The 27391-nt window shown below is 41.1% G+C and overlaps 1 protein-coding gene across 10 annotated transcripts in view; it reads right to left on the reverse strand.

Annotated features, from left to right (window-relative positions):
* BCAS3 (BCAS3 microtubule associated cell migration factor) overlaps positions 1–27391 on the reverse strand; it is a 1590540-nt gene that overhangs the window by 1271277 nt on the left and 291872 nt on the right. For all 10 annotated transcript variants that reach the window (XM_077296228.1, XM_077296227.1, XM_077296225.1 and 7 more), the window contains one exon: positions 23842–23918. In XM_077296228.1, coding sequence (XP_077152343.1) covers positions 23842–23918 — 77 coding nt within the window. The remainder of the gene's footprint in view (positions 1–23841; positions 23919–27391) is intronic.

The raw sequence follows: 27391 nt of genomic DNA on the forward strand, positions 1-27391 counted from the left end.
CCTTAGTGCAAAACACAATATGGTTTCTGCATTATTGGAATTAAAACATATTTCAAAAGACTTGTCATTGTTTATATAGAAGTACAATAAAACTAATACGCATATCTAAATTCCTACCTTTTATCTAGTTAAAGTGGAAATTCACAAGAAAAACATTTAGAACTTTTTCTATATATATATATATATATATATATATATATATATATATATATATATATATATATATATATAAAAGCGAGCGTATGTATGTGTGTGTGTGTGTGTGTGTATCGACGATGATGTAATAATGGTTACCATGGCAAAGATATCATAAAGGTTGCCATGGAGAAGCTGATGTCATAATGGTTGCCATGGGGACAATGTCAAAATAGGTTGCAATGGTGACGGTTATGTCATAATGGTTGCCATGGCGATGATGATGTCATAATAGGTTGTAATGGTGAGGGTTATATCATAATGGTTGCCATGGTGACGATGATGTCATAATAGTTGCCATGGCGACGATAATGTCAGAATGGTTGCCATGGTGAAGATGATGTGTATGATGGGTATATGGGCATGGGACTATGGGATGTTAGAATGGTTGCCATGGCGAAGATGTCATAATGAGTATATGGGCACGGAACTATGGGATGGAGAATGTGTGATGGGTATATGGTCACGGGACTATGGGATGAGAATATGTATGATGGGATATGGGCATGAGACTATGGGATGGAGGATGTGTGATGGGTATATGGGCACGGGACTATGGGATGGAGGATGTGCGATGGGTATATGGGCACGGGACTATGGGATGGAGGATGTGTATGATGGGTATATGGGAATGGGACTATGGGATGGAGCATGTGTATGATGGGTATATGAGCACAGGACAATGGGATAGAAATTATGTATGATGGGTATATGGGTACGGGACTATGGGATGGAGGATATGTATGATGGGTATATGGGCACAGGACTATGGGATGGAGGACAATCATTATAATTTGTTATAACTAACCACAGCTAGTTACTATGCCCGGGCAATGCCAGGCTCTGCAGCTAGTATAAATCTAAATGTAAAAGCATAGTGGGTCTCACCACTGGGACACTAATGATTTTTAGAACAGGGTCCTGAGTTTTAATGGAACAGTTTCATAGAGCTTAATGGAGTAGAAGCGCTCCATTTATATTTATAATATTACAATTTATATTATGTGGCTCAGAACCATTGTTCTAGTACAGTTCAGACTGTAATCTGTATTGAATTTTAATAATCCCCAAGTACTGTGTCAACTTAATTACAAAAAAATACTATTTTTTTTCAACTTTTTTAAAAATTAAAAAGAAGGTGTTTCATCATTATACGTTAGGTTAAAGACTTTGTTGAGTTATACACATTTCTGATGAACACAAACATTTTGACAGGCTAAGTTCACACTTGTGTTTGGCTGGTCTGCGTATGGCTACGTACTTTCTCCCTTAACCACCGCCTACTTCTGCATGCGTCCTGCATACCTATCTTTAACACTGGGTACGCAGGGAAATGCGTTGTATGCGGATGCGTCCGTATTCGGCGTTTTGACGTGCCCGCCGACCGCAAGAAAATGCAACATGTTGCGCTCGGCGGGCACGTCAAAATGCCACATGCGGATGCAACCGCATACAGCGCATGTCTCTGCGTACCCAATGTTAAAGATAGGTACGCAGGACAACACAGGACACATGCGGAAGTAGGCAGAGCTTAAGAGAGGAAGTACGCAGAAAAGCCAAACGCAAGTGTGAACCCGAACCCGGCCTTACTTGTTGAAGGTAACGTTTTATAGTATAGACCACAGATTAAAGGGTTTACTTGTGAATGACAGAAAGAAAAGTATGAGCAAGAAATCGACAAAGGATTTGGTCCTAAGAAAGTTAATAAGGCTGACCAGAATAGGTATCTTCTAAAATGAACGAGAAACCCTAAATGAGAAATCAGGGCACTGTCACTTCTTCTTGGCTTGCGTTAATACAATTTTAGAAATTCTGGAGTGACCTTACTAAAAATTCACAGATCAAATTTCAGCCATGCAATGTCTTTTTACATCCCACTATGCAACCTATTTGCCATTCTATATAAATTAAAGTATTAGCTCCTTTATTAAAGGATAAAGCTGTAATAATTTTCATGAATAATAATTATAGAAGGCATCATGTAATAATACTTTCACAAGCTCTTTGATGTTTGGATCATGGAATGACTGTGCTAGCGAATGAGTATACAAGATTGTATATAACTGAGTGCATGCTTTATCCCTCAGAATGAAACAAAATGCTTAATTGAGATACTTATCCCGATCCTAATAATCTTCTGGGTGCCACTCAGACTGTAGCCGGAGCAGCTTTGCTCTTTAATAGCCAAACATATCCATTAAGAATGCAGATTTGTTGCAAGAGGGAGATTTGGTCTGGCACGGCTACCACAAATAAATGTAAATAAACATAATCGCCTGCTTTAGCTCTGTCTATGTAATATTAAATATTTGATTTACTGGAGGATTTTACAGTGGATTTTTCTCAATTTAATTGATGCTAATTTTGATTTATTTATGCATCCTCTGAGAAATGGTATTAGCAGAGAGAAGTATTTGGTAAGACAGCTGTTATACAACATTTAATTATACAGTGAGAAACTGATATTCACAGTGGAGAAGAGACAGTTATGGTTTTCAAATGGGGAAATGACCAAATTTAGAAATTAACATTGAATAATACACAAACATTGTAGTAGGTAACAATTATGTAAATTGTTATGTAAACTATCATGCATCGGAATATGAACTACAGCAAAGAAATTGAGAATAGGTCAATGTGCTGCTACGATTTTATTCTAAACTACCGTATGTTTTAGTAACTTGGAGGATGCACAGATACAATTAACAGATATGTTAATGGAGTGGAAATATGTTTCACTACGCCTAATGGCGTCAGTGATATAAAATCCAGAGTTTTTTCCTCCAGCACAGTAAATGTTGTGAGGTTTAAGATAAGTTGGATAATGGGCTGGTTTTTATATGGACAACCATAGAGCGGGTGGGAGGTTGTCCACCTTATCTCCACCTGTAGAGCCAGCACCGTCACATGGGTGGGGAGTCACATGGTCTGGGCTTAAATAGTTGAACTCCAGGGGCAGTCTGGGTTGTTGAGTGCCTGGAAAGGAAGACTCCAGGAAAGTGTTTGTGCACGTGGTGCCTAGTAAAGGACATTGCTAACTCTGAGTGGCCTGACCCCCACTAATAGGGCCGTGTTTATTTTGTTTATTTTGTGCTTAAAACTTGGTGTATGCTGTCACTAATAAACCAAGTGCATCCTTAAAACCGCAGTGTTCCCGTGACTACCTCTGTGTGCAGCCAAGTGAGCCGATCTATCACTATATATATATATATATATATATATATATACACACACTCACTGGCCACTTTATTAGGTACACCATGCTAGTAACGGGTTGGACCCCCTTTTGCCTTCAGAACTGCCTCAATTCTTCGTGGCATAGATTCAACAAGGTGCTGGAAGCATTCCTCAGAGATTTTGGTCCATATTGACATGATGGCATCACACAGTTGCCGCAGATTTGTCGGCTGCACATCCCTGATGCGAATCTCCCGTTCCACCACATCCCAAAGATTTCATGTTGTTTACGCCAAATTCTGACCCTACCATCCGAATGTCGCAGCAGAAATCGAGACTCATCAGACCAAGCAACGTTTTTCCAATCTTCTACTGTCCAATTTCGATGAGCTTGTGCAAATTGTAGCCTCAGTTTCCTGTTCTTAGCTGAAAGGAGTGGTACCCGGTGTGGTCTTCTGCTGCTGTAGCCCATCTGCCTCAAAGTTCGACGCACTGTGCGTTCAGAGATGCTCTTAGGCCTACCTTGGTTGTAACGGGTGGCGATTTGAGTCACTGTTGCCTTTCTATCAGCTCGAACCAGTCTGCCCATTCTCCTCTGACCTATGGCATCAACAAGGCATTTCCGCCCACAGAACTGCCGCTCACTGGATTTTTTTTCTTTTTCGGACCATTCTCTGTAAACCCTAGAGATGGTTGTGCGTGAAAATCCCAGTAGATCAGCAGTTTCTGAAATACTCAGACCAGCCCTTCTGGCACCAACAACCATGCCACGTTCAAAGGCACTCAAATCACCTTTCTTCCCCATACTGATGCTCGGTTTGAACTGCAGGAGATTGTCTTGACCATGTCTACATGCCTAAATGCACTGAGTTGCCGCCATGTGATTGGCTGATTAGAAATTAAGTGTTAACAAGAAGTTGAACAGGTGTACCTAATAAAGTGGCCAGTGAGTGTGTATATATATATATATATATATATATATATATATATATATATATATATATATATATATATACATATACAGCAAGAGTTATTATGACACAGCAAGCATTAGCTCAGAATACACAGGAACTTATTGTATATTCAGTCACAAGTATGTTGTATAAAGAAGTGCTCCCATCAAAGCTTTTATCTTTTTAATATATTGCAACCATCATATTACATATCACTGCTTTATAACTGTTAGTGTTGCACTGACATAAGCCCCTTAGACCATGTTCTGTGCATGGTCTAAGGGGCGTGCCGTAGCCTAGTGACCCAGATGTCATCATGGCTACCTCGGGTCACCATGGCAACTTTCGGGCCCTAGCAATAATGTCACAGGGGCGTCGATTGGTGGGGAGAGGGAGCTCCCTCCCTCTCCTTGCCTTCTAAATCCTTGCCTTCGATCACAGCATTTAGAGGATTAAACTGCGGGGGAGGATGTGGGCACTGCTCCTGGCATTAAGATCCGGCTGTCAGCTGTGATGTTCGCTGAACACCCGGTGGCGATTGTGCATAGGTTCTATGCGCGTGCGATTCCCATGAGGTATATATACTCCATTAGTTGGGAAGTCCTTCCATTTGATGTATATATACTTCAAATGTCGTGACAGGGTTAAAACTAAAATCAAGGTTAAATACGATTTGGAACCATACAATGCTAGACTTACAGGCTCCCATTCATCAAGACCAGCGCAATGGAGTCTGATGTTCCGGATTCATGATGAAGTGCTGGAGTGAGATTTATGGCTTATGGAGTGCCACAGCTTGTCAGGAATTAGATGATCTGTGGCATCACCCCCCCCCCCCCCACCCGCTCCCATCCTACTTCAGCTCTGCCAAAATGAGAAGCTTTGATGAATTGGGTCCAAAATCTTTAAAATATATTTTGATCTAGAAGATAAACGTATTCTTAAATGTGGAGGTTGAAGCCATACACTAAACATGTAATTACACTGACAATGTAAACTAAGCACATAGCCTTGTCGGGGTTTTCAATTTGCTGCCTTAATTCTGAAGAGACTGGAGATTAATCAAATATGCTATTTATGGTGCACAGTACACATTAGTGATAATAAAAGGTTAAATGTACCATTCTCCCCACTGACTTTATATGCCTCCCTTCCGTCTTCCTCACTGGTGATTGACAGTGCGGGTTAGTCTGGAGTGAGCACTGTCTGCAGACAAAAATCAGGCAACCCAGTGCTGTCAATCACCATTGAAGGTGGTGATATCTAAAACCAGTGGGTGGAACAGCACTCTGCACCTCTAGGCCACACCCAGGGTGCACCATTCAGCTTAATTACTATATTTGATTTAACTTTAGTGTCTGGAGAATGAAAGCAGTGATTAGAACACTAAAAGTATGATGTTTATAGGGGTTATTTTAATTACAAGGCTATGTGCTCAGTTTATACTGTCAGTTTGGGATGCCAGACTTCCTGTAAGTATTTGAATAGATCATTTTATGCTCTCAGGCATTAAGGCCAACCTGTTTACACTACTCTATTATTACATCTTACAGCAAATATTAAAGGTTTGTACAGCTAAATGCTATACATAAATGAATAAATGATCTTTAAAGAGTAAATTATAAAACTTACTATTATAGTTCTTTTACATAGAGTGTATAACTGCCAAATATCCTCTAGAATAGATCTCAAATCCCAGTAACTTTACTTACAGTCCTTTGCTTGACATGGGTCAGCAAATGACCAAAGCAGTGTGTCAAGGGAATTGTGGCTCATTTCAATAGCTAATCTACGTCTTGAAAAATTAGATCAGAGCAATACACAATATATGGTATCCAACAACGTCAGAAATGGCTAGTCATCTGCCAACACGACAGAGAAGCTCCCATAAATATATAAAATTCGAAAAATTTAAGCCATGAGAACTGTCTTCAAAATAGAGAAAATAGTATATTTAAATAAATGTCAAGTAAAAACAGTACTAGAATAAGGGTATACACACAAGTTAAACATGGGTATACAAATTATGAAGGACACAGATATAATTATGAAGGACACAGATAAAGGGTGTCCAGTAGACATCACTAAAATGAAACTTATGCAACCAGAGGAATCAAGTTCTTAAGAAAAATGGACCATGAAATATAATGTGTATATGCCTTTAAGGCAAATAGTAAACTGGCTAGTTTAAGATTGATCTTCACCCATATTAGTCGTAGTGTATGTCAGCAGACTGCCAGCCCCTACGTGCGTTTCGCGTAGTCTTCTTCAGGTGCCGTACAATAATGTGTGTTACTTAAAATGTATATATGCCAGCATTTGTTCGTGTCTAATCTGAACCGCAATGACTCCAACATTAGACTCACGTATTCTTGTCATCCGAGGGAAATCTCTTTTCTGGATATCCAATTATGGGTACAGCCTGATGGGTCAATCCATACTGATGTATATAGAAAAGAGACTTTGGTCAATGCGTTACCACATGCGTCATCTGCGCATGTTGGATCGACCATCAGGGCTATGCCTGTGGGCCAGTTCCTTTGGATGAGGATATGTACTTCAAACTATTTTCTATGTTTTGAAGACAGTTCTCATGGCTCCAATTTTTCGAATTTTGTATATCCATTAAAGTTAGCCTCAGTCAACCCCTGTACCCTTAGGTATAGTTAATGTGCCAACACAGTGTTCAGTACAAACTGGAAGTAAAGATATTGGAACCTGGGGTGATGCAGCTACCTGACTACTGTTAAGTATTTTATCTACTGTGGAGACACGGGGGTCAGTGAGTGCTCTAGTCCGCTAACCAAAACCGCTTGGACCAGGGATTATCCCACCAAACACCCGCTCACCTTTTACCGCGGGCGTAGTACTATTCAGACAACACAAAGTGAGGATAAAAGAGTGTGGCAATACTTTATTGAACCACAAAAAAAGACAAACACGTAGAAAAGTCTAGCAAAATACCAAGATGGTGCAAAATTACAGAGCGTCACCCTTCTGCTGACTTGCCGGGATAAAAGTAGCTGTTACTTCAGAGCTTCCAGGGCCGACTACCCCACCTGTGGCATGCACAGGGAGGAGGTAACAACAAGCTAACAGTCCACTTAGGTACAAGGCCAGCTGGCCGGAGGGTCACAACCTGGCTTCTGTGAACATCTCTATGGAGCCAGGTGACCAGTGGATCCTAATCCTGGCTTTTCAAACATATTCATATTGCTCAGGTGACTGGTAGATCCAAATCCTGACTACCTCAAAAGTATCCACGGGTTCAGTGATGGTTTCCTGGTTTCTTTCAGCTGGAGCCGTTGTACCCTAAGCTGGCATCCTGTAGAATGTCAAATTCTACCTGTGGTTTTGTAAAGAGTCTCTGGTTCTTTGGATCTCTGGATATCTTTGCTGTCTGGATGTATAATGTTAGAGGCATTTCAAACTTATATAGCTCACAACTGTTGTCCTTGTCCTTCAAGCCAGCATCCAGAGATCAAGAGGAAGATGTGATGAGATTAACTGGTATTGTTTGACTATTTAATCAATTTGCAGTTTTTTCTCCTTTTTTGCAAATCAACAAACCACAGAACCCACATAATGGTAATTCAACATATTAAGCAAACATCCATTGTTCAATTACCCTGCATCACTGTCTTGCAAAGATAGCAGACAATAAGTTGTAAGAGCTGATATAAGAGGCAAACATTACCCATTCAAAAATATCAAAATCAAAAATCAACGTTTAACACGCATATGACAACAGTGTATGGTTCTTGACCAACTGCAGAACAAATGCATAGATTCAAAAATCAACATATAGATAACGGTATATTCCTCCTGGCTTACTGAAAATAGATATCTGGTTAATTAAGATAAAATGTTGTGTCGTCGTCATATCTACATTAGTAATTTATAGAATTTACTTGCTAGAGATTATTTATGCATTTTTTAAGGGAAAACATAGCTGAATTTTAACAATGCTTAATGATAAATGAAAAAAAAGAAACAAAACTCTATGTGAATGTTCCTGATGGCCATAGTAAGTAAACACCGAGCCACTGTGTGATTTTTTTTATTAAAACATCCTATTTAAAAAGTGTGTTGTTTATATTACACTAAAAACTAAATTTCTAATTATTTAATCCATTTAACTATCTCTTCAGACACTGATTTGAAGCCACTAAATGATCAGTTGTTGGCTGCTGTTCTGATTTCTAATAAGCAAAAGCAAATCAAATGGTTAACCGTGGCATTCACTTCTCTACTTTGAAGGGGGTTTTCTCAGACAAGTGGAATACAGAAGGTGTTTTAATCTGTATATACAAACACACATATAAATATATATATATATATATATATATATATATATGTAATACATTGTAGCATGGCTAAAGGGTGTCTAATCGACGGGAGGTATGTATCACATAGAAGGCTTGTTGCTGTGATGTGACCCGGAGTGTTTTCTGTAATGCTCATAAAGTAATAAGGAATTGTGTAGTATATTTGGGTCCGGGTTACGGGTAGCTATGAGAGATGGGAGGGTCTGGCTACCAATATACCTCACCCCTGGGTAAGGGGCATAACCATGCCTGTCTATGTTTGTGTCAGGACCTGTGGTGATGTCACAACCACATGTCTAATCATGTGATGGGTTCTGGGTGTGGTTTCAGGCTACTTAATGGAGGTGTGTTTGGCACATGGGAGTGTGGGAGTCTGTCATGGTGGACAGATTTCCATGTGTCCAGGGCGGACACTACAGACAGGAGTCTGTGTGTGTGGAGGGGCAAGCCTCCACAGTGTGATAAGGCTTCAGGACTGAGCCTGAAGGAACGGACATTTGTTTCCCTATGCCTGAGCCAAAGGCTATTTGTAAGACTGTTTACCTTTATTTTGCTGACTTAAATGGTTTATGGAGCGAATAAACCTACATGAACACTGAAGAGAATGTGCCTCCTGTTTCATCCTACGCATCTGAGCGAGTGAACCCCTACAATATATATATATATATATATATATATATATATATATATATATATACATACACACACTTTTTTTTTTATTTTTTGGCATTATTATATAAAAAAACAACACTTCCAGCTTGTCAAAGGTATTAGTGGACTGTTCATAATCAAGCTACATTGGTAACATATATTTATTTCAATTTTAAACACATTTAAAGGCATTTCTATCCAGTGGGAAAACTATAACTACGAACCATATTGTTGAATATCTTATTTTTATTTAATAGACAATGTCTTAAAGTAATTCTTCAAACCAGTTTTATTTAAATTCTTGATGTTTCATCCCTTATAAGACTCTCTATGGCTCCATGGTACTAATTTTATAATCTGCTGCCCACTGCCTGTTGTTACGCTAAATCTGTCTCTAGTAACAGATAAGCTGAGATAAACTGCAAGAAGTGGGCACATTTCTCATAAACTCAAGCCAGTAAATTTCTGGGCCAGTAGTAATCCAGCGACAGCATCACTGCTCTGTGACTGTAAACATATGCCTCCTTTCTTCTTCTATGCTTCTCTCTTTCAATATTTATTAGAAAAAAAAATTACATCTGATCTCATGCCAGTCAATAAAACACCATACGATTTTCTGCTGATTTTGTGGCTACTATGGAAAAAATGTATAATTTTTTTCAGCAATTTGTACTTGTGGCAAAAATTGGCATATTTGCAGTTATACAGTAAAAATAGTTTTAAGAAATAAGCTTTTTTTAGCATGATTCTCTCAAAAATGTGTAAAACACATACTGTATTTTTCGGACTATAAGACGCACCGTACCATAAGACGCACCCAAAATTTGGGGTGAAAATTGCAGAAAAAATATTTTTTATAAGATGGGGGTCCGTCTTATTGTCCAAATTTAAGATATCTTACCTGAGGGCATGCGGTGGCAGAGCAGGGTCACAGGAGGCATGGTGTCAGCAGAGGTGCGGTGATGCTGAGGCGCGGTGGGTGGTACGGTGTGCACCTGAGCAGGGTCCCTTCCTGCTTAGGTGGGCGACGCCATGGCCTGGTGTCCATGGGGGGTTGCGGCAGTGACGTGGCGGCGGCAGATATACGGTCAATTCCTCAGCTGAGGTGACACCGCGGCCCAGTATCCAAGGTGAGCAGCAGAGCTGTGTTAATCATCAGTTTCTCGGTGGCAGGGGCCATCTTCCTGAGGCCGCGCGTGCGCAGATTGAGTACTATGCTTCACAGGGCTTCAGGAAAATGGCCACGGGAGGCCGCGTGTGCGCAGATGGAGATCGCGGCGGCCATTTTCCTGAAGCCGAGATCTCCATCTGCGAACTCGGCTTCAGGAAAATGGCTGCCGCGATCTCAATCTGCGCACGCGTGGTCTCCTGCAGCCATTTTCCTGAAGCCCCGGGAAGCAGAAAACTTAATCTGCGCACGCGCGGCCTCAGGAAGATGGCCACCACCACCAAGAAAGGAGTGACTCACCCAACTCCAACTCTGCTGCTCTCCTTGGATACTGGGCCGCGGCGTCACCTCACCTGTGGAAGGGACCCTGCTCACGCCATACCGCTCACCGTGCCTCATCATCCCCGCACTTCTGCTGCCGCCACACTGCCGGTAAGCCTGCATTCCAACTATAAGATGCACCCCCCATTTTCCTCACAATTTTTTGGGGGAAAAAGTGCGTCTTATAGAGGAAAAATACGGTATACTAATTGTAAGAATGAAAGATAAACAGGAGTGGATGACTGATGTACAAGCCCCCATGGATGCTGCCATCCATCATGGGAAGTATGAGAAAGGTGTTACAGAGATACTGTGACAGAGAGGGCCCAGAAGATAGTGGCATCAGGTTATACTAACTCCTGCACTTATTAGAACTGCTTTACTTTCCTATTAACAGTGCAGGTTTTCCTTGCTGGGTCTTTGCAAGAGTTAATCAGCTCTGTTAATCTCCTGGAGCTCTCCATCCTGAATTGTCTCAGCTGTTCTGTCTTGGCCACTCCCATGTGATATATATGCCGCCACTGGAACTTGGGAGTTGCCAGTAAGAGTTTTTCCACTTCCTAGTTTGTAGTTGAAGGAGAAAGTTCAATGTTTAGAATAGTCAGTTGGAGAGTTTTTCAGGAAATATTTGCGTGGAGATGATTTGTGTGTTTATTCTTATCCTCTCCCATTTGGTTGCTCCCTCCTATTTCTTCTTTGATTCCCACTCTGTTGTTTTGTGAGTGTATTTGTATGATATAAGTTTTCTTTTAACCCTGTTTACACCTGTCTGTCTGCTTTGTGTTTTCCAATACACTTCGCCCCCAAACCTCCCTGAGTGGGGAAGGGAACAGATTAGGGTTAATATAGGAGCATAGCTAGGTAAGAGAGCCCGACGTTTCCACCATCCAGGATAATCCGGGGGACAGGAATAATCTAGTATGTCCCTCTAGCTCGAGGGATCAGTTAGATGCCCATTGTCCCTAGCCACTTTGTGACAAAAGGATGTTCTGGCTGTAAAATACTGGTAGGCTTCTAAGTGGTGCATATCCTTTTAAACTTTTATTGAAAACTCAGTAAAAGTGATAACCATTTACAGATATTGTATTTTCTTCCAGTGTTACACCCGAAGTGTTAACAAGTAGTGATAAGCGCAAGTGCTCATTACTTGAGTTTGCCTAGGGTGCTCGGGTATGTACAGAGTATCGCGAGTGCTAGAGTGACATGTTCGAGTCCCCGTCTGACAAACACGATTTGTGGCTGTCTAACAGCATCTAAACATGCGGCTGCAGATGCTCAAATATGTCACTCGAGCACCCACAATATTCGGTGTATACCCGAGCATCCTAGGCAAACTCGAATAAAAAGCATTTGCGCTTACCACGTTACCAGTTATGTGGTACAGACATCTGCAGTAGACTCTCTGTAGCTATAAATGCATGCAGTATGGTAGGAAATGAGTCAGTATTCCGTTTTTCTTTATCACCTTTGTCTTTTCATGTACCAGTATCCTGCCAATAGCCAAATATTCATCGCCAGGTTAAAGGAATTGTCTAATCTTCTTTCTCCAGAAGTGCAGATTGAAAGTTCACACCAACAATATGGTTGTACCGCTGGTCTGAATTGTGCACTCTACCGTGTTGCAAGAAGAAGCAGCTTTTTCTTTAGGGTATGTGCACACGTAGAATGGTCCACTGCGGATTTTTCCGCAGCAGATTTGATAAATACGCAGGGCAAAAACTGTGCGTTTTTCCTGCGGATTTATTGCAGATTTACCGCGTTTTTTGTGCGGATTCCACTGCGGTTTTACACCTGCGGTTTTATATTATTGAGCAGGTGTAAAACCGCTGCGGATTCCGCACAAAGAATTGACATGCTGCGGAATGTAAACCGTTGCGTTTCCGCGCATTTTTTTCCGCAGCATGTGCACTGCGGATTGCGTTTCCCATAGGTTTACTTTGTACCTTAAACGCATGGGAAACCACTGCAGACCCGCAGCTGCGGAAACGCTGCGGATCCGCAGCAAAATCCACAGCGTGTGAACATAGCCTTATGCTTCTACAGCATCAGAGTAGTGCAGGGGAACTGTAGTTGGATGGATGCAGCGATATGGACAGTTTCAGAGCTGCTCTTGCAAGCTGTATAGCAAACAGCTTACAAGCATGCACTCATTGCCTAGGAATCTGGTTACTTCTGCTTAACTACTAACAAATTATAAATTCCTTATGCTCTTAAGAATGGCCAATAGGTTTATTAAAAAGTAAAAAGTACAACTGCCCCTTTCACAAGTAATTTGCAATTCTACCCATTTAACAAGTTGTAACAAGCCCTTTAACATAACACCAACCTTTTGATTGGTTCCCACTGTGGGCAAGTCACACATGACTTTTTATAGAGGCCCACTAAGAGGTCCTGATCTACCATAGTGGGTATGACTTTACTATTTAATGTGATTGTAGCTTTTTTATGCAAATGTAGGGCAACACATGCGAATGTCATTAAGCCAGGGTCATTAAAGTCAATTTAGCACCAGTACCAGTGCTGTTTAAAGTTGTACACAGGCCTGTGTTTCCACTAGGCAATGGAAGTTTAGTGCCTAGGGCGGCGGGTTGTAGGGGGTGATACGCCTGGGACAAAACTACTTTTTTCTTTTTTTTTTTAAATCTCCTTCCCTCCTCCAGGCTCTTTAAGAAAACCGGTGTCTTTCAGGAGGAGGAAAGGGGGGCGCTGCATTCATTTGTATTCGCGTCTTTAAGAAGAGCAAAATACAAATCAACCTCCGTGAGCACAGGCACTTCCGAGGTCAGTAGAGCTCCAATCAGCTCCCTGACCCCACATGCTATAGCGTGCGCATGCTGCTAATGTCAAGCATCGTGATGAGGAGACCTCATCACGCTGCCGACATCAATGCAGAGTGCTGCGGAGGACAAGCTGGAGCCTGGAGCAGTGTTTCAAACACTTGCTTTCCCTACTGTATATGACACCGATCAGCAGCTGCTTAGTAACCTGTTTAGATAAGATGTGACCTTTCGTTAATATGATCGTCTTGTGCACATAGAAAAGCATTGTTCGTAGCAGCTCGTGTACACAGGACAATGTTTGCTGATAACGATGATATATAAAAGGAGTCTTTCACCCCCAAAATGCCAATTAATCTGCAAATATAGGGGCATAGCTCAGGCATATAGAGTTTTAAATTAACTTATTATTTTATTTTTTCTTTGCCACTTGGCCTATGCCTTGGTGTACCATTACATCCTCCTATTTGCATATTAAAGCCCTTCCCTTGTTTTAATTTAGAGGTCATTTGGTAAGAGTAAGTGCTGTCTAAAATAACTACCGTACTACTCCGAGTGTCAGTGTGAACGCGCACACAATGAGTCTTGCAGGTGCATTCTGATGCCTAGTTCCTGCCTGCTTTTGGCTGCAGACTCAATGAGGAGGAAGGTAGTTGAAGTGAGTAGACAGCACATCACAAAGCCTAGTCCCCTCCTCACTGAAGCCACTCATTCACTACTTGCAGGTGCATCAAGGGGCAGCCGCAGATCCGGCACCTACTCTCTTCTTACAGTCAACCTCCTCTTTCCCTGCTTCGTGCGGATGACGCATTCTATGTCATCAACACGGTGTCCAACATCGCACTAGTGCGCAGGCGCATTTTCCTCTGCCCTACCGGTTCTGGTGATGAATTATTATATTGACAGAGGTTCTGGTGATGTAGTCATGTAAATGTAATCTTTAATTTATGAGATTTGACAATAAAATATTATAAGGTCAGAGTGATAGACTAAAAATACAACTGTCTGAATGTCTGTTAGCTGAACAAGAAATTCACTAACGCCCCCATACACCATAGACAGCTGTCAGAGCGTTTGGCTGGCAGCTATCTTTCCCGGCTCTCCATATACAGGATTGCTCACTCTGCCAATTATTCCTGTGTTTTCTATGAGAGTCGCCGCTGGACTTCTCTGACTGCAGCTTATCAATTCGAGAACCAAAGGATCTACAGTCCGAAAAAGCTGGATTCTTATCTCCCCTGGCAATGATCAGTCAGTGCCCCCCCCCCATACACATTGGACGGTCAGCGGAACATGTTGATACGAGCGGGTATGGGCACTGTCAGAGTGTGTGCACACGACTTCTTTTAGACTTTTGCGAATCTGTGGAGTTTTTCAAACGGAAGACACTTCAGGAAACATAATCGTCATTTTGTCCCCAAGTAACCTTTTTTTTCTTTTTTGCTTCTTTTTGGTCGTCTTTTCCGACATCTTTTAGCCATGAGTTTTTGCTTATTTTTTTTTTTAAATGGACCAGTCACTTCTTTTAGCCACTTCATGTCTTAGGAAACCTGAAGTGGTTAAAAAGCCCTCAAAAGACTGAACATATGAACACTGAGTCGTTTTTACAGTGAAGTGTAAAAGCTCATTCTTTATAGCATATATTTTGCACCTTTTCAGGTGGGTTACAGAGTAGATCTGCCATAAAAAAAAGCTGTGTGCACATACTCTTAGGGTACTGTCACACAGTGCAATTTTCGTCGCTACGACGGCACGATCCGTGACGTCGCAGCGTCGTATGATTATCGCTCCAGCGTCGTAGACTGCGGTCACACTTTGCAATCACGGCGCTGGAGCGATGCCGAAGTCCCCGGGTAACCAGGGTAAACATTGGGTAACTAAGCGCAGGGCCGCGCTTAGTAACCCGATGTTTACCCTGGTTACCAGCGTAAACGTTAAAAAAACAAACAGTACATACTTACATTCCGGTGTCTGCCCTCCGGCGTCTCAGCTTCTCTGCACTGTGTAAGCACCATAGCCGGAAAGCAGAGCGGTGACGTCACCGCTGTGCTCGCTTTCCGGCCAGCAGGCGCTCACACAGTGCAGAGAAGCTGGAGGACAGACACCGGAATGTAAGTATGTACTGTTTGTTTTTTTAACGTTTACGCTGGTAACCAGGGTAAACATCGGGTTACTAAGCGCGGCCCTGCGCTTAGTTACCCGATGTTTACCCTGGTTACAAGCGAACACATCGCTGGATCGGTGTCACACACAACGATCCAGCGATGTCAGCGGGTGATCAAGCGACGAAAGAAAGTCCCAAACGATCTGCTACGACATACGATTCTCAGCAGGGTCCCTGATCGCTGCTGCGTGTCAGACACTGCGATATCGTAACGATATCGCTAGAACGTCACGAATCGTACCGTCGTAGCGATCAAAATTGCACTGTGTGACAGTACCCTAAGTCTGACTGATCAATAGGGGGCGTGACCACTTAAATTGCCCAGGGCAGCATGAATGCCAAATACTGCCCTAGTTGTACCACACCTTTTAAGACGCATTGGTGTTTTTTTTATGTAGAAATGAATCAGGTGTCTTACTAAGTCATCTATGGCCGAGTTCACATTAACGTTTCTGTGTGCAGCGTATGATCCGCATACATCAGCAACGGTCATGCGTACATATCTTTAACATGGTGTACGCAGGGACATGGGTTTGCATGCGGATGCATAGTTTCGTGGTGTGCGGCGGTGTCTGGCGAATGCAACATGTTGAATTTTTTGAGGCGTCAAATATTGCACAATTGTCGGCATGTTGATGATTGTGGATGAGTGCTTAAAAAAAATGCATTACGGTCTATGGGAACGCAACGGTCGGTACGCAAGGACATGCGTACGCATGCATTCGAAACGCATGCGTACTTCCCACTAATCATGTACAGAAATGATGTCACCACCTAGAAAATCACTGATGTATAAAAGGGGGTCTGGAGACAGGTAGTCCATTACTCTTAAGACTCTGGATGGAAGCACAAGACTCTGAACAAGACTCTGGATGTAAATATAGAAGCTTTGAAAATGTCTGTTTGTCTTTGTTGTCTGTACTCTGTACTAATTTTTTTCTGTTCCTTGTAGACTATTTGCTGCTCCGGTACTGTTGCTACCGTCCTGTTGCTGCCGTCCTAGTGCTGCTGCCTTCCTGGTGCTGCTGGATGTAAGTATAGAAGCTTTGAAAATGTCTGTCTTTGCAGTCTCTACTCTGTACTAGTTTTTTTCTGTTCCATGTAGACTGTTTGCTGCTATGGTCCTGTTGCTGCTGCCATCCTTTTGCTGCTGCCATCCTGGTGCTGCTGCAATCTTCCTGGTGTTGCTGCCGTCTTCCTGGTGCTGCTGCCATCTTTCTGGTGCTGCTGCCGTCTTCCTGGTGCTGCTGCCGTCTTCCTGGTGCTGCTGCCATCTTCCTGGTGATGCTGCCGTCTTCCTGTTGCTGCCGTCCTGGTACTGCTGGATGTAAGTATAGGAGCGTTGAAAATGTCTGTTTGTCTTTGCAGTCTGTACTCTGTACTAATGTATTTCTGTTCCTTGTAGACTGTTTGCTGCTCCGGTTCTGTTGCTGCCGTCCTGGTGCTGCCGTCCTGGTGCTGCCTGACTGCTGTGCTGTTGGACTACTACCTATAATGTAAGTATTGGTGCCCATTGTTCTTTTTTTGTGCTACCTTGTGTTTGGCTCTTAACAAGTTACATTTTTCTTACCTTTTTCTTTTGTGTTTCACTTGACTGCTGCCTGCTCTTCCAACATGTCCTCCATTGAAGCTTCCGATAGTGGACATGACAATGATTATGTAATCACATTTGATTTACTGATTGGTATGTATTGACTGTCAATACCAGACATGTGTTAAATCATGTATTTTCTTTACAGGTACCTGACAGTGCAGAAGAGCAGAAGCAGTCGAGTGGAAATGATTCTTCCCAGGGTCGTCGGCCTCAAGTTGCTGAGGAGGAAAGACGGGGTTGTAAGTAGCCTTTATCAGAGTTGTAATTTAATTTGTTTTCAGTTTTACTTACATTTTTTTTTTGTATTTCATTTATGGGTTCCACAACGTGAGGAAGGACAACCAGATAACGATAATGATGTCTTTATTCAAGCTGTGCAAGAGCGAGCAGCGTTGTGGGACCCCCATGATTGTAATCATTCCGAATCAGCCTTGATCTGACGACTCTGGGAAGAAGTGGCCAGATCGCTGTTGGATGATTGGGACCATGCAAGGCCACAAGTCAGAAAATATTTTTGTAAGTATTGCAATGTGGTCTTACACATTGGTTTTGCTGTAAATGTTGGTGTCTTTTTACAATTTTTTTTTTCCTCTTCACAGTGAAGAGAGTAAAAGTTCGTTGGCATTCAATGAAGGATCGCTTCAATAAGGACATGAAAGAGGAGATCGGGTTCTAAATGGTGCTGCTCAAAAAGTTAGAAAACATAAGTACCATTATCGGCTTTCTTTTCTGAGGCCTGTGCTTGCTCAGCAAACGTGAGTATCTTTTGTGTTGTCTTACTATTATTTAAACTTTTAATTTTTTTACTAATGTTTTTCATTTATTTTCAACACAGAACCTGGTGCAGCATCACAGAACCTGGATCGTCCTCTGTTGGGGTGGCCCCTCATCGACCAGCCGATGAACAGGCCCAATCCCAATCATCCACCAGCGATCGAGCAACCAGGTAGGCTTCACAGGCTGGGGAACAGGAAGCCGGTCCATCTGGTTTTCTCCTCTCTCAGCCATCTGCCACTATTTTACTTGGGTCTACTTACCAGGGCCTGGGAGAGGTCAGCCACGCTCGAGTTTATTCACTTAAGCTCGGTCTTCCAGGCTGGGATGAAAGCGGTTATAGAAAGACTGGATAGTGGGTTCACTCAGGTGAACACACTTTTCCAGGACACCCGCCTAGAAGCCGACCTTAATAGACCGGTGCAACATTATTTTTTCTCTATAGAACGGTGCGTGACAGAAAACCTTAGTCCTGATCTCCAGCTCTATGTGATGAAGGCCTGTCAGGCTGCTTACAGCGAGGCCCCGCAGCGGTCCCGATATCAGCAGCAGGCAAACTCCATTTCCTACATTGCAACAAGCTCCAGGACAGCATCAGTGGCAGAATCCGCCAGCACCTTTCCCAACATCTCAAGGACATGGATTCCAGACATCTCACCAAGTGACCTATCCACCACCCCCACAACCACCGTTGGACATTAAGACTGTTTCAACAGTACCCAGCTACCCCATGCAGCAAAGTGCAGGAGCCCAGCCTTCCCCTTCAACCACGCAGCCGAGTGCAGCAGCCCAGCCTTCCACTTCAACCATGCAGCCGATTGCAGTAGCCCAGACTTCCACTCCCACCACGCAGGAAGCAAAAGGCCGAGGAAGCAGCAAAACAAAGTCCAGGAAACGAAAAGCTGCTAAGAGACATTAAACCACCACCGAATGTGTCTTTGCTTTCAAGTCTATCCACACTTTCCCTTGGTTCTTTCCCATCCAATGTGTCAATCCCTTCCAACTTGTTTTCTACTCCTAATATGTCCTCTTCCCCAATGTGTCCTCTGCCAGTGTTTCTGACCCAATCCTCCAATTGACTGCCACTTCTACTTCCCCTACTTCCCCAACCACTCCTAGCCTACCATTTCAGCCCGACACCCCCCAGGTCCACCATGTATCTCCCTCTCGCAGACCCCGAAAGTAAATCACATTTTCCTTTTTTATTTAAAATTTCAAATTGTTTTATTTTTGTTAGTAAAAATTTTTTTGTTTCACAATAACTGTCTCACTGTGTTCTATTTATCTCTTAATTTAAACATGGGTGTATTGTTGAGTGTATTGTTGATTCAAGTATTTATCTCTTTATTTAAACATGTGTGTATTGTTGAGTGAAGTATTAACGGGTGTTACAGTTAAGGTGTTTATTATTCAACTTACATTCAAGGTGTTAATATTACAGTCAGACAACAGTACAGGTATATAACATTACAGGTACATTTGACTTATTTAACCATTTCATCTTGCCATGACACACTTCCAATATCAGAGACAAAGTAGGCAGCCAATTTATCCCTGATTTGGGCAACTTCTACTTTAGTCCTCAGAGGGTGAGCTTGGTAATCTAGCAATGTGATATTAACAGTTTCCTCAAGTTCGAAGTATGGTTGCTCTTTTGCCAGGATGTAATTAAGAACAACACATGCTTTCACAACCTCATCAATTGTCTCTATTTTAAGATTGATTGGTGTTCTCAAAATGTGCCATTTAGCTGCCAGCAAACCAAAGGCACACTCCACAGTTCTTCGTGCTCTTGTCAGTCTGTAGTTGAAATTCCTTTTGATGTAATTCAAGTCCCGACTCGAGTATGGTTTTATGAGGTAGACACACATTTGAAATGACTCATCCCCAACAACAACAAACGGCATTGGCGGTCCTTCAGTGTTCGGAAGAGGTTGCGGCGGAAAATTAAAATTATTACCATACAAACGTTGTCCCATGGCAGAGTTTTTGAAAGTCTCTGAGTCATTTCCTTGTCCAAATGAGCCAAAGTCAATGGCGACAAATCGACACAACATCTGCAATCGCCATGAGAACAATGAAAAAGTATTTTTTATAATTGAAGTACTCGGATCCACTTGCAGCAGGTTTCAGAATCCGAATGTGTTTGCCGTCCACAGCCCTCACACAGTTTGGAAAATTACAAATTTCCTTGAAATTTCCTGCAATTTTCAGCCAGAGTTCAGCTGTGTGTTGGGTGAGGAATTCTGCAAGCAGAACGTCATACAATTCACGGAAGGTGTCTCCAACAATCCAAGAAAGGGAGGACAGTCCAATCTGAAATTGAAAATATAGAGATCTTAAGGTCTCTCTGGTAGCCAGGAATCTGTGGAAAAAAAATCAGTACATGGCTTTTATAACAATAATACTGACAGGAGTTTCTTTTTCAAAATTATGTACCTTAGGGTCACCAACAGACATTCCTCAGCAGGAATTGCTTTACGTAGCTGTATGTCCTGCCTGGTGATGGATCCTCTGACACGTAGCAGCAATTCTTGGAAGTTCTGTCCAGATATTCTTGTGTACTCAAAAAACTTTTGCGGGTTTTCACGAAGCTCGGTGAACAATGAGTGGTAGGCTCCACGTCTCTTTCGGACTTCAACAATGGGGTGTTGCCAATAGCGACGACGACATCTTCTCAATCTTTCTCTTCTCCTTTCTTCCTCACAAGCCACAGCAAAAGCAAAAGCAAATGTCAATGATAAATCCAGATTCAGATTGAAGCTCTCCATGCTAAGATCCATCTTGCAGCAGGATACAGCATCAAAAGAAGAGGATTTCATCTGTGCAGGGTATATATAGATATATAGCAATCCCATAAGCCACGCCCATTGGGAAATACCGTACGCATGAGCATAAACAACACAAAGGCATACAAAAAACGCATACTAATGCATGCACAAGCAGCGTTTTTTTGGCATCATGAGTAAGATCATGCTGATAAAAAACACTGCGTTAACATGCGTTTGCATGCGTTTTGGCATGCAGATGATATGCTGCGCACATAAACGCTAATGTAAACCTAGCCTAAGTGATGTATTTTGCGGCATGTTTTTTTTCTGGTTAGATGCAATAAGGGAGTTACTGTACTTACAGTTAGCAGAGGGTACAATATGAGCACTCTATCTATTCACCTCATTGCTATGCTCTTTCTTTTCAATCTAGAGCTAGACTAAAGGAACATTTTAAAAGTAACTAAAAAACATAATAATCTTATTAATGGCTTGTGTCTTTGTGTAAAAAGTTTTAAGATCTGTTGTTTTACAGCCAAGAAATAAAGCATTTGGCTGTTGCATAGTTGTCAGAGACATTAAATTACAAGTTCATCAGGAGAATAAAACCTATATCATTACTTGTTAAAATTGAGGGTTAATGTTGCCCAAGAGTCTGAAAAGTTACATTCCGAAAATTAGCTTAAGCTTTTCCATCTCATTCCCGACTTTTCTGGTTTGCTTTTCAGTAAATGGCAGCAGCATACTTTTCTCATGTGTAACACTTAAGCCCTTGCACAATACCACCAATTGTATACGTGTGGCAGGCTCTGTGAGATGATATGTTTATGATGTCAAAAACAACATTTATATCCGTTTTTCTTGCATGTCTCCATCCCTTAAGAGAAATAAATTACAGATGTGAACAAACATGTATACAAGTGTGGCACTGAAACAAATTTCACGCTATTGCCTGAGTGAAGTTTTGAGAGAAAGGAATCTGTATTATGGGCCAAAAATATGAATGACTGATGGGGAGAAAATCGCGGATGCACTTCAGGCAAACTGAGTAACACAGGAAGCATCATAGTCTGGGCAGAAAACCACCCACACAAATGGCTGCTGGCTTCACTTCAATCAGAAACATCAAACAATTGTCCGATTAGCACATTTAGGGACCATTCTAGAAGATGCACAGGTTTTTACACAACTGCATAAAGAGGACAACATGCCTATAAAATTGTCTTTATACAATCACTATAATTATATTCACATGGTGCTTGTATTATAGGTAGAAAACAAATATTGACTTTTTTTCTTATAAAAGTAAAAAGAGGTTTAAATGGATTTCACATGGGGAATAATACTAACTCTACTCTATAAGGAGGGTCATCATGTACAGGCGGAGCTGAGGCTTCAATTAGACAGTAAGTTTAGATTACCTGCCTATTTTTGGCCAAGATGGATAAAAAAAGATTGGATTTGATGGTATACAATGTAATAACTGAAGTGCTATCTAAAATGATTAAAACAATAGTGCAAATTTAGAAATTTAGAATTTTTTTCGCATAACATGCATACAAGATTGTAAGAAGAATTTTTAATGGACTGGAATTAAACTGCTCTAAGGAATCTGTAGATCACTGTAGTCACTTACAATGGATGTATTAGATTTCTGCTTAGAAAAGAGCCAATGTGAACAGAGTCTGATTATTTAAAGTGCAATTTTATATAATTTCCTTCTAGAATTAAAAAAAAAAAATATACTGTCATGATTCCACTTCTCACGGTGTCCTAGGGACACTGTGCATGACACCTCTGCTGCTCTATGGGATCAAGGTCTGCCTGAGCTGTCAGGATTATGAGTGACAGCTCTATGGCCCAGTCTGAGGCAGAGGTGTGAGTATTGTGATCGACACCTCAGCCGCCCTTTCTAGATGGGTCTGTGTGATTTCCAGGTGTCTTCTATTCTGGGTGGCATAGTGGTTAGCAAGGAGTTTGTATGTTCTCCCCGTGTTTGCGTAAAGCGCTGCGGAAAATGTTAGCGCTATATATAAAAAATAAAGATTAAAAATGAAGATTAGCACACTGACAATTGTTAGACGATTACCAATTGAAGCTTTGCTCAAGTGGTGTGTGTTTGCTCTGTGCACAGAGTTATATTCTGATCTCCATAACTGACCTTGGATTAGCCTTTGACCATCTGTTTGACTTACCCCTTTGCCTTGATCCGCTACATTCCTGATACTTTGACCTGGGACTATGCTTTTGTCTTTTCCCTTTATCTATTACGAGCCCTCATAGAATTCTCTTTTGACTATCCTGCCTCACAGAAAGTCCGTTAGTAACTACAGTCACATTAAGTTGTGACTAGAGTCACAGTCACCAATAAAAGTAAAAGTTTTGCCAAATTGCCATCAAGGTTTACATGGGGGGTTTCGACTAGTTTTCATGTCCTTCTGAAAAGGATATCTGCGGCGTACTAATGACAAAATAAGGAAGAGGGAACTCATCATTTTACAATTAGGAACAATTTAAATTGTACCCTCTATGGAAGTCATACTGATTGTCACCCAACCATCAACACATAAATCTCAGAATTTTTGAAAGTGTGACTCAGTCACTAATAATTACACTTATTTCTAGGGTAGTCTGTATATAGGCTGCCAAAACAGTAACTTTATGAGTGCCATAAAAACCCAATTAGATACTTCCTAATGTCATTCTATACAGACTGATAGTCTCTAATTACATGGCTGACTTACTGACGTCTCTAATGTTACTCCTTACCATGGGCCTCTTGTGACTGGATATATTGCTGGTGAAACATACTTATCTGGGTAGTGGACTGTAAACGTACAGTTATAATAAGTAGGGAGATTATTGCAATAAAGCTGCAGGTCCAATGTGTCCCAAGGAAACACTTCCAATTGAACGTGGTTCCATTAAGTCACAGTTAACACTTTACAATCAGCTAGACAGCTCTTACCTTATTTTCCGCATACGCAAGCCAGCGACTCCCAAGAGCGATAGGATTCATATTTGGCCCAGGACAGGGATAGCAGCCTGGGGAAAAAAAAGGTTCCAAAAAACAGCAGTAAGACATTTTCTAATGGCAGAGTATTTGCAACAAGCCAAACAAACACAGCTCTAAACAAAGGACGCTTAAACCTCTAAACATTCATCAACAACTGCTTACATTTCTGAGAGTTTTACACGATAACATTAAGACATTGTGGTAACAAGTTAATTAAGCTTGAAACGCATTTTTTTTTATTGTTTTGCTTTGTGAGTAGTTTTTATGTTTTCTTTTAATAAACACAGTTTTGTTTGGGAATGTTTGGAGACACGTAGGACTTGTCTTTCAAATCTCAGTATAATGTTAGCACCATGAAATTAAATCAAGTCTTAAATATTGTAAATATTTGTTTTCCCTAAACTATAAATCCACCATATTTATCCGCAACCTTCAGAATTATTTGAGTATATTTTTCACGGGAGATTCATTAATAATATATTTTTTCCCCCAACCAAAAAGAGAAAAAGAAAGGACAATTTTTTGCAGTGTTGTGCACCATCAGTTATTCATATAACCCCCATCCATACCTCGTCCTGAGTCCCTAATATATTTGTAAAAAAAATTGGAGTAATAATTCTTTGGCAAAATTAAGAAGATGCTCTTGACCTAAAAACAGATACAAACATGGCATCCATCTCAATACAATTCTATTTAGATACAATGGATTTATAATTTACTGGAGGGAATAGTGCAACATGCTATACTGTTTTTTTCTTCAATCAAATTAATATTCCTTTTGTTCTTCCATGGTTCAAGTCATTTTTACCAGCAGGATCAACTCTCTGAAGCCATCTATACAGGCATGCAGGTCATAGAAAGCTGAATAAAATGATGGCTTGATATCTACAATCCAATGTTTTATTCCCGAGAAATCCACATTTGTCTTAATATGTAAATGAGTTGTTCAGAGCTAAGGGCTAGACAAAGACCTCCCCAAGAATCTGCCCCAAGGGTATGTTAAATGAAATGAGCTATTATCAATGTGAGACATGTAATGACTGAAAGTCTGCTATCCTGATTTACATGTCTAACACCGTAACACCTCTTTCATTAAAAATGACCTATGGAGGCAGATTCTCATGAAGATCTGGGTCCAGCCCAAAGATCTTAGCAGCTCATTTACATGATAAGAAATGCGTGGATTTTTCAGGAATAAGACATTGGATTGCAGATATCAAGGTATCATTACATCCAATTTTCAATTACCTACATGCGCATATAGACGGCTGAGGAAGGCTGATTCTACTGAAAGATGACCGTTAAGGCTACTTTCACATTAGCGTTTCCCTGATGTGCGGCAGGCTGCGGACTTCTTCCGTGAAGCACCACCCCCGGCCGCACCTCCGCCGCTAGCACTTCTGCATGCGGCCCGCATGCGACCTCCGTACCTATCTTTAACATTAGGTACGCAGGTCGTGCGGCTGTATGCAGATGCTGCCGCATGCGTCGTTTTGACGATGCGGAAAAAAAAAAAATGCTACAGGCTGCGTCCTACGCTGGTCGCCGCATCGTCAAAACGATGCATGCGGCAGCATCCGCATACAGCCGCACGACCTGCGTACCTAATGTTAAAGATAGAGACCCATCAGAGGGAGATCACCTTGCCGTGGTTGATGGGCACACATGAATTGGCCAATTTATGCGCTAAGAATAATAATAATAATAATAATAATAATAATAATTTTATTTATATAGCGCCAACATATTCCGCAGCGCTTTACAACTTATAGAGGGGACTTATACAGACAACAGACATTACAGCATAACAGAAATCACAGTTCAAAACAGATACCAGGAGGAATGAGGGCCCTGCTCGCAAGCTTACAAACTATGAGGAAATGGGGAGACACAAGAGGTGGATGGTAACAATTTCTTTAGTTATTTGGACCAGCCATAGTGTAAGGCTCGGGTGTTCACTGTTTACTGTAAGTTTCATGAAGAAAAATTTTTTGAAAAAAATTTGTAAAAAAATATTTTTGAAGTATAATTCATATTGAATATTTGTCTGTGTTTTCACATGGCCTAGATTCATGTACATGTGCTGCTGTGTTTTTTGTCTATATGATGCAGCTTGCAGCTTTGCACGTGTTCACATTAGGGGTGCTGGTTGTTTTTTTTTCTCTATAATGTTAAAGATAGGTATGGAGGTCGCATGCGGGCCGCATGCATAAGTAGGCGGAGCTAGCGGCGGAGGTGCGGCCGGGGGCGGGGCTTCACGGAGGAAGTCCGCAGCCTGCCGCACATCAGGGAAATGCTAATGTGAAAGCAGCCTAAGAATATTAATTTTTTATATATATGGATATTGCTAAATATATATCACAAGACTAGTGTGAAAAGAAAACGTAGGATGAGGGAGAGTATGATACTACAAATGGTAAAACTGCTTTTGAAGTTTCTTTGTGATACTTTGCTCTGGTATAGTCTAAACCCTATATCTACAATGTAACAATGTCCTAAGAGGGGATAAAGTCTACCCACTATCCAAAAAGAGAAGGGGGATCCCTATCAAGGTATTATGAATCCAAGCTTGTAGTTTTTGCTATAAAATGTTTATGCGGCCTACTTTAAATTGGTGAAATAATGCAACAGGTTAAGGACAGAATTTCACAGCACAAGTCTACCATCCGCTGTGAGAGACTTCCCTTCCCCTCCCCTTCCATTTCCACAAAATGGGCCATAGACTTTTACAGCTCAAATTCCAGGCCCTAGAGCAGGTTCTCCCACATAGGAGGGGTGGTAACAGATCAAATGTCTTAACAAAAAGGAGGTTTCTGGATCTCCACCCTCCAAACATTGGAACCAAGAGACCTCAGCAGCAATTTTGATGAGCCAGTTTTACATGACTATACAATTCCTCTCTTTTTCCTTATAGCTATTTTTGATACATGTACATCGTGTGCTTACTTATATTTTCTGTTTTTGGTTTTAGCATCACTCGTAGTCCATCCTAGACCACGAGAACACTCCCAACATTACCGGTTATCTACAGCCAAACTCTCCTTTTTTTTCGAATATTAATTATATGTTAGTATTATTTCAATTTTTCTTTGACTTTTTTTTAATCTTTAGTATATTTACTCATTTAATTTTATATATCATTTTTTATTTTAATTTCTATTTTCAGTTTTACTTTTACATTTTATTGTCTATTCATTTTCAATTTGTATTTGTACTTCATTATTTTTTCCCCTTTCCCTTTCTTTTTAATTATATTTCTATTTTTTGTTTTATTTGCTATTAATTTTTCCTTTTTTTTTTTTTGCTGTCATCTGTTCAAACTTTCAGGCACATTCAGTATATTTATGTCCATTTAATTTTCATATCACATTTCTCTAATTTATTTCTAATTCTACTTCTTTCCTATGTTACACATTCTGTTCATGCCTTTCTCATTTATATCTTTCTTCCCCTTGTCTCTATTTATTATACCATCCCTCCCTACGTCTATTACATCATTTTT

The sequence above is a fragment of the Ranitomeya variabilis genome, chromosome 3, assembly GCF_051348905.1.
Source record: "Ranitomeya variabilis isolate aRanVar5 chromosome 3, aRanVar5.hap1, whole genome shotgun sequence".
Lineage (NCBI taxonomy): Eukaryota > Metazoa > Chordata > Amphibia > Anura > Dendrobatidae > Ranitomeya > Ranitomeya variabilis.